This window comes from Dama dama, chromosome 22 (assembly GCF_033118175.1).
Source record: "Dama dama isolate Ldn47 chromosome 22, ASM3311817v1, whole genome shotgun sequence".
In the NCBI taxonomy this organism is placed as follows: Eukaryota; Metazoa; Chordata; class Mammalia; order Artiodactyla; family Cervidae; genus Dama; species Dama dama.
In genome coordinates this window covers 21,466,574-21,475,407 of record NC_083702.1, presented here as the reverse complement: position 1 = coordinate 21,475,407, position 8,834 = coordinate 21,466,574, and the positions used below count along the sequence as shown (strand labels likewise).

General features: G+C 40.1%; 1 protein-coding gene across 1 annotated transcript; it reads right to left on the bottom strand.

The window, feature by feature from the left end:
- Window positions 1-4,608: 4,608 nt before the first annotated feature.
- On the bottom strand, window positions 4,609-7,370 carry LOC133043084 (proline-rich proteoglycan 2-like). The gene is made up of 2 exons (XM_061123963.1): window positions 7,307-7,370; window positions 4,609-5,117 (listed from the first exon to the last, which is right to left on the bottom strand). The coding sequence occupies exons 1-2, from the start codon at window positions 7,368-7,370 to the stop codon at window positions 4,609-4,611; spliced, it is 573 nt and encodes a 190-aa protein (XP_060979946.1).
- Between the last annotated feature and the right edge of the window lie 1,464 nt (window positions 7,371-8,834).

The following is an 8,834-nucleotide window of genomic DNA, read 5'->3' as shown; positions in this document are numbered from 1 at the left end:
ACACTAAAACATGACCCTGAACTGCCCCAGCACTTAACCATTAGGGTATGAGGGACCCTAGGGAGGACAAGAGGCCCTCTTCTCTTTTGAGTTTGTGGTTGGTTGTCAGCACAGGAGCAACCCTGCCCTCCCTTCATGTCTTCCTCCCTTGGCAACAGCATCAGAGATGCTGGTTGACAAGTTAACCTTTCCCCCTATTAAGCTTCTTTACATGAACAGCTGTATAGCTCCATATCTATTGATCATGGCTTTTGTGTCCAGCTGAGCCATAAATGCTTCATATATACTAGCTGAAAGTTTTCACAAGATCCCTTTGATTTTTGGCATCATGTTCATGTTTCAGATGAAAGAATAAAGGCATAATCTGATTGAGTGACTTTCCCACACCATGCACTTTGTAAGTATCAAAATTAGTAGGAAATTCAATGGACAGAGAACGAGAGAGAGAACAAACTTACTAACAAGAACAAATCAAAATTTCTAGGATCAAACAACTGGAAATGCAGGTTCTACACTAAACGTGGATAAACATGAACCTCTGGAGAGGGAGATGCAATATTCTGAAAAAGGCAATATCTCGGGGGCTCCAAAGTACTTTGATTTGCAATGTTCTTCTCACTTCCATGTCTGGTTTCATCCTCTGCACATTCACTACCTCTGTTAACTTTCATCTAGTCATTCCAATTCCAGAATTTGCTCATCTTTCTTGTTTGCTGTCATCTTCTCTCACATTCTTCTTATCCTTGGCCATTAATTACTTTAAAATTTCATTATTATAGTTTTATTTGGGCATTGGTAAAAACCTAAATAAATATATGTGTCCAATGTACTACATTTAAATTAAAATCTTAATGATCTTTTTAATGTCCAGTCTGATCCTGTAACTTCCTGGCTTAACATTCTGATAGCATTCCAATATCCAATATTCCAATATCATTAGGTTAAAAGGACAAATTCCTTGATAGATGAAAAGAACTTGTATAAATCAGCCTTTGCTGCTCTGTTCTTTTTTGTTTGTTTGTCTTTTTGTACTTTTAAGTTATTTTCCTAGACAAAAAACTGTTAGCTGTGTTCATAATTTTAGGAGAAGAATCTGCAGTGCTTTTTTACTGGCTGAATCAAAATAAAACATGACTGTGAGTTTATAATCAATTGGGTAATTTTCACAAGATTGATGAGTAAATAACATACTTTTCAAACATAGGAATAATAATTTTAAGTGTATTAGCCCTGTTTTCTGTTTAACAATTAACAAACATAGTTTCCTACAGAAAACTTCCGTAGTTTCAAATGTACCACTTAACAGCCCTGAGAACTGTTAAAATGAACCTCTTAACATTATAGGAATTCTATTTGTCTTTTCAGTAAATTAATCTAGATGGAAACTCAAGTTTATGTTAAGGGAAAGAAAAAGTTTGCATTTTAAAAAAAATTTTCACTAAATTTCTTTGTTTTCTAGCTAAATCTAGTCTATACTAACAATATCCTGGCTGTATGAAAAATGTACATTTTTGTCCAACAATTACTGGTTTATTTAAATGAAGACTTGAACAACATTTATGTCTTATATTTGGTCAGATTTACATTTTCTGCAAAGCTGATTCTACTTTAAATTTGGGATCCCCTATTTCACAGGCCTCTTTTAATGCCCTGGGAGAAGCCTGGGAATTTTGTATTCATCATTTTGTACTGTTTTCCTTTTTATTGTCCCAGTCATGTATTGATGTGAGAGTTGGACTATAAAGAAGGCTGAGCATCAGAGAACTGACGCTTCAAACTGTGGTGCTGGAGAAGACTCTTGAGAGTCCCTTGGACAGCAAGGAGATCAACCAGTGGATCCTCAAGGAAATCAATCCTGAATATTCATTGGAAGGACTGATGCTGAAGCTGATGATCCAATACTTTGTCCACCCATTGAGAAGAGCCTATACATTGGTAAAGATCCTGATGCTGGGAAAGACTGAGGGTAAAAGGAGAAGGGGGTAGCAGAAGATGGAATGCTTAGTGTAATTGACTCAACAGACATCAGTTAGAGCAAACTCTGGGAGATAGCGGAGGACAGAGAAGCCTGGTGTGCTACGGTCCATGGGATCTTATAGAGTAAGACACAGCTTAGCAACCGTACAACAACTGTTTACCTTACAGAGAGCAATATAAATGATATAAGCTTTGGCTCCTTAAAATCTGGCTCCTTCCTACGTTCAGTTGTTTCATTTTTATTCTAGAGAAGGACATCCTCTTTTTCCCCATAACATTAACTTGTTTATGTAAATAGTTTTTTGTGTATGTTAACTCATTATTTTTCATCCTCCAGGGTAGATATTATTATTATCCTCACTGTATGGATGAGTAAACAAAGGCTCTGAAGCCTGAAGCAGCTTGCTAAGAGTTCAGAGCTAACATAAAGATATAGGATTTAAACTAAAGTCTGAAGAACTCCAAATTCCTTTGGAGTATATCACCTCCTTTATGAAATACACTCCAGTTTTGTTAAAGAAAGGCAGGTGATCTAAGGAGGGAGAAAACTGAGAAATGTTTTAAAAAAATATGGAGGTGGGGGTATAGTAGACTCCAGAGAGTAAGGACCTAGAACCACCCTCATTTTCCTAGCAATAGCATCAATTATTTTGGAAATTTTAATAATTTCCATCCTGTGCAACCTCTTACATTTGCAATATTTTCCTTATTTCCCTAACATTACTAGAGTCTTGGTTAAAAGTGTGAAAAAAAAAAAAAATATGGCCTTAGTGCTGTAGAAACCATGGAGGGAGAGGAACAGGTACCTGGCTTATGAGTAATGGTTTTAGGGGGAAGGAGAAGGCAAAAGCAGGTTGAAAGGAGATACACATTCCTGTCCTCAAGCAAAGAACAAAGGGAATAAATGTTTCCTAGGAAAGTGGCCCCAGAGGAAGCCATCTGGACTCATTGATGAGAACGGGTCTTGGATGCTCCTATGCTGGGTTCACAGCCCTCAAGTTTCAGACTCACAAACACCCAGAATGAGACAAGACACTTAGAAATTAGATGCTGATTGTTTTATTGGTAAATGGAAGATAGATTGCCTTCTTCCATGGCTTTCTGAAGGACACGTATCTTCATATTTTCTGAAACAAAAAAAGAGAAGTTCAGAGAGTGTTGGAAACTGAGTTCATAGCCCTGCTGGTAACTGAAAGGAAGTTGATGAGAGCCCAACTTCTCACTTTCTCTTCTTCCTCCATGTTCTGTAATCTTCTAATGTTTTTGTTTATGATTCTTATGCATGTAACAGACAGTGAATTCTAAATTGTTGCTTGCAAGATGAAGAAAGTTTTTCCTTAGGTTGTTTATCTCTAGGCTGCTATTTATAATTGTTCAAACATACACTATTTACAAAGATGGTTACTGCAGTATATCCTATAATAGCAAAAAAACCGAGGCCAGCCTAAATGTCCATTGATAGAGCTTTAGTTAAAGAAATCATGGCACAGTCAGACAAAGGAATAGAATACAATTAAAATGAAAATAAAACCAGAAGCAAACATATCCATATAGCTCTAGAAAATGATATGGAATTTTTCTAAGAAATAAATTATTTGACAAATGCTTTCTAGACTTCTGATACTGATCAATTTATAATGTATATAAATGTTGAATCACTAAGTAGTACATCTGAAACTAGTATAATATTGTACATCAACTGTATTTCAATAAAAATAAATAATAGATCCCCCAAAATATGTTATTTGAAATAAGAACTTATAGATATGTAAATAAAATAGTATATCATTTGCAAATAAAAAGATAACATATGTTTTTGTGTGTGTGTATGTGTTAGTCACTCATTTGTGTCCAACTCTTTGCAACCCCATGGACTGTAGCCCACTTGGCTCCGCTGTCCATGGAATTCTCCAGCCAAGAATACTGGAGTGGGTTGCTATGCCCTTCTCCAGGGGATCTTCCTGATTTAGGGATCGAACCCAGGTCTCCCACATTGCAGGCAGATTCTTTACCATTTGAGCTACCCGGGAAGTCTAAATATTCCCAAGGGCATGTTCGAAGGAGCTAATTGTGGTGGCCTTTGGGGAAGGAAGTGAGAAGGTAGGATGTAATATGCCCTTAAGAATTAGTGTCATACTTTTCTCTTATTTTCTTTTTTCTTACTTTGGGCATATATTAAATCAAAAGTCAATATTTTAAAAACTGGATAACAATAGAGGCATAAAAATTAAAGTATCATTTATCAGGCACATGGAACCTTAGAGACCTGGCAGGTGGAAACTTGAGAAGGGAAGTCATTGAGCCTGAGGAGGAGGAGAGGAGAGGACAAGGGAGAACACAGCTCTACTTTCTCATCACCAACCCACTTTACAACAGGTAGTCATCAGGGAAAAGGCAATCTATGGTCCATCTTTCTTAAAATCAGAATCACCTTGGCTAGCATGTAATAAATACAAGGTCTTGCTACTTTATTTCAGAATATCTGAACAGAAATATTTAGACTGGAGTACCAGAATAGGCAATTTCCACATATTTTCAGTTGATTCAATGACATAACAAAGTGTGAGACTTGTAGGTGTTAGGACCTTTATGGAAAGTGAGCTTGAGTCATACCTGTCATTGAATTCCAGATTACTGGGTTGGTGGGCCTTGGGGAGGTCTTTGTGGTCCGCGTCTTGGGGGTGGTGGTCTGTGATGTCTCTCAGGAAAAGGTGGAGGAGGATAGTGATAACAGTGTTGCTTTGGTGGGGGCAGTCTCTGCGGAGGTTCACCATCTCGTGGAGGTGGTCTTTGCTGAGGTCCATCACCTTGTGGACGTGGTCCCTGCTGAGGTTCATCACCTTGTGGACGTGGTCTCTGCTGAGGTCCATCACTTTGTGGACGTGGTCTCTGCTGAGGTCCATCACCTTGTGGACGTGGTCTCTGCTGAGGTCCATCACTTTGTGGACGTGGTCTCTGCTGAGGTCCATCACCTTGTGGACGTGGTCCCTGCTGAGGTTCACCATCCTGTGGGGGTGGATCTAGCTGAGATTCACCTTCTAGGTTTTTACCATTAGGAGGGGCTCCAGGTGGTGGTGTTTCAGGTCCCTCAGGAGGTCTCTGAAAGTGCTCAGGGGAGCCCTGGTCTGGGTTCTCTGCATCTGTAGGATACAGCACAGGAATAGAAGAACTTGGTGATGGAAGGCACCCCTCTTATTTTGATCTCTGGTCACCTTATCAGAAAGTCCCTTTCTCCTAGGACCTGCTTGTCAACTACCAATTTTCCTCTTACCCTCAGCTTCATTTTACAGGGTTCCTATTCATCCATATACTAGTGATATTGAATAGTAATTCTGTGTTCTTGAGACAAACAGGTGTCCTCAATTTGGCAAAAAATGAAGTTATTGAATATCTTAGAATTCTCAGGGGATGCTTCTAAAGACAAAAGAAAGCAAATGGATTATCGATGTCAGTTATGGTGTCAGTTATATTTGGGGTCAGTGATGTAACCTAACATCTGTGACTTCAAGTCTGGACAGTTGAATGCATCTGTAGAATTCTGTGGAATTCACCTCTTCTAAGACCTGACAAGCAATAATAGAGATAGAGAGAAACACAAATAATGGTTTGCCTAAGAGTGACTAAATAACAATGAGCAAAATTAATTACAGGGACAAAGGGACCCAGACTTCATTTCTTTACATTTCTTCTGAAACCATGTATTTATGGAGAGGAATATTAGGGAAGAAGGAACAAGTTGAGTGGTTGGTTCTCAACAGTCATTTCTGGTCTGAAGGTATATAGGAAGAATTCTCCTGTGTCATCCAAGCTAATTGCTGTTGTTGTTTAATTGTATCTGACTCTTTTGCGTCCCCATGGACTGTAGGCTGCTAGGTTCCTCTGTCCATGGGATTTCCTAGGCAAGAACAATGGAGTGGGTTACCAGTTCTTTCTCCAAGGAATCTTCCTAACCAAGGGATTGAACCCTCGTCTCCTGTGTTGCAGCTAGATTCTTGACCTCTGAGCCTCCTGGGACGGGTTTCTAGCATTAATCAGTTCTTGACAAGACAAAGATGATAGCAAAATGAAAAATGAAAAGTGGCTAATGGAAAAAAACAGTTGAATGAGAATTAATTAAGTCTTGCCATATATGGGGTAGGGAAGTCTTCACTGATGCCTTCTAGGGAAAGGAGCAGAAGATGAAGTGTAAATTAAGTTCAGGGCTCACAGCTGCTCTACAGGGAATGGGACTCTTCAACTACATCACTATATCCCCGAAGTTAACTTGTCAGGCACTGTCTGTGATGCTATTGCAAAGGGAGGGAGACAGGAAGCGATGGCAGGGATGTTCCTGTTCTGAGGATCAACCACAAACTCAAAGAGAAAAAGGCAGTTTTGTCCTCCCTCTGTGTGTGTAGCTTAGTTGCTCTGTCCTGTCTGACTCTTGCAACCCTATAGACTATAGCCTGTCAGGCTCCTTTGTCCTTGGGATTCTCCAGGAAGGAATACTGGAGTGGGTTGCCATTTCCTTCTCCAGGGGAATCTTCCTGAGCCAGGAACTGAACCTGGGTCTCCTGCCTTTCAGGCAGACTCTTTGCTGACTGAGCTATAAGGGAAGCGTAGGATCCCTCAAACTGTAATGCTGATTTAGGTGAAGTGCTGGGCTATTTCAGTGTCATATTTTGGTGGACTTCTGCCTTCTCAATTCATGAAATCCTTTACTTATATCCTATGAGAATTCTAAGATATCCATTCATGAAATCCTTTACTTATATTTCTCAAGGTGGAGCAACCTGCAGTAACCAAGTGGGTACAAGCTTGCCCAATATTTGGTACAATACACTGAAATATTAAATGTGGATGGGAGTAAAATGAGACCACTGGTTCCTGGAATCTCTGTATTTACATGTAGAGAGAGATATAGATATTATCCTAGCCTCTGTCTCTGAAATAGCTCTTAATGGACTTCACCTCCTCCATCCATCTGGCACCTCCTAGCAAGGTCACCCTCATCTACAGCCTACTTTGATTACCATAACATCTTCACGAAGAAACATCTCTGTTCCAGTCATTCCTTTTTTTGCAATGTATCCTTCATAATACATAGAGAAACCGTTGTTAAAAAACTTACCTTGTCATTCCTCTGGTTAAAATTCTGGATTGGGTTGGAAACGCACTTTAAATAAAGTATGAGGCCTTGGTGTCAATGAGGGTGTGAAGGGCCTTATCCTTGTCTTAAGGACTCTGTATCTCATCTTTCATTTTTGTCTCTCTTAGCAGCTTGCTGACTGCAGTATCATCCCTCAAGCCCCAAGCAGAGTCTCAGCACTCTCCCCTTTCTTTCTCTTACCATCAAGCAGGCTTTGAGCTGAGCTCAGGGCCAGCAAGGTCACTGAGAGCAGGATCAGCAGCATCTTGGAGGAAGCTCTGGAATGTTCTCAGCTTCTGGGCTAGGAGAAACCAGGCAGCTTCCCTTATAAAGGGGACCAGAACAATGTTATCTTTTGAGTTTCACACTGGGCAGAACTTGTCACTGTATAGACATGGTTAGAGTTGGGACTTAGCCCAACAGGATTCAGAGGTTAGGTGTTATCAGCGTGTCATTTCATAAAGGTACAGGATGTGACTTGGGCAGATTTTGAAGGAAGGATATTCAAGCAATCAGAGCAGATATTAGAATTGTTCTATCATCATGTGATTTTCAGTCTGTTTAATGGTCTGTTTCTCTGTCCTTCCAATGTATTTTTCATATGTATGGGGTATATTCAGTTCAGTTCAGTCCAGTCACTCAGTCGTGTCTGACTTTTTGCGATGCCATGAACTGCAGCAGGCCAGGCCTCCCTGTCCATTACCAACTCCCAGAGTTTACCCAAACTCATGTCCATTGAGTCACTGATGCCATCCAACCATCTCATCATCTGTCATCCCCGTCTCCTCCTGTCCTCAATCTTTCCCAGCATCAGGGTCTTTTCAAATGAGTCAGCTCTTTGCAACAGGTGGCCAAAGTATTGGAGTTTCAGCTTCAACATCGGTCCTTCCAATGAACACCCATGACTGATCTCCTTTAGGATGGACTGGTTGGATCTCCTAGGAGTCCAAGGGACTCTCAAGAGTCTTCTCCAACACCACAGTTCAAAAGCATCAATTCTTCGGCACTCAGCTTTCTTTATAGTTCAACTCTCACATCCATACATGACCACTGGAAAAACCATAGCCTTGACTAGACGGACCTTTGTTGACAAAGTAATGTCTCTACTTTTTAATATGCTGTCTAGATTGGTCATACTTTCCTTCCAAGGAGTAAGTGTCTTTTAATTTCATTGCTGCAATCACCATCTGTAGTGATTTTGGAGCCCCCTAAAATAAAGAGAGCCACTGTTTCCACTGTTTCCCCATCTATTTGCCATGAAGTGATGGGACTGGATGCCATGATCTTAGTTTTCTGAATATTGAGCTTTAAGCCAGCCTTTTCACTCTCCTCTTTCACTTCCATCAAGAGGCTCTTTAGTTCTTCTTCTCTTTCTGCCATAAGGGTGGCATCATCTGTATATCTGAGGTTATTGATATTTCTCCCAGCAATCTTGATTCCAGCTTGTGCTTCTTCCAGTCCAGTGTTTCTCATGAATGGGGTATATATGTATGTGTATTTGTGTGTGTGTTGGCAATGATCCTATTGCCCATAGTGAAACTGATCAATATTTCTGGCTATTTTCATGGCTGAAACGCCATCATTCATTTGTGTATGCCCATCTCTTATGTCTCTTATATTGGCAAGTAGGTTCTGTACCACTAGCGCCACCTGATAAGTAGCAAAACATGCTTATGATAGAGATCATATCGGTTTAACTTTGATAAGTACGTGGAAAACTCATAGGTGG

Bases quoted from the DNA above. Each gene is read 5' to 3' on its own strand.
- LOC133043084 (XM_061123963.1), bottom strand. From the start codon at position 7,370: ATGCTGCTGATCCTGCTCTCAGTGACCTTGCTGGCCCTGAGCTCAGCT. The intron at 5,118-7,306 runs GTAAGAGAAAGA...TGTATCCTACAG, and splicing joins AGCTCAAAGCCTGCTTGATG to ATGCAGAGAACCCAGACCAG.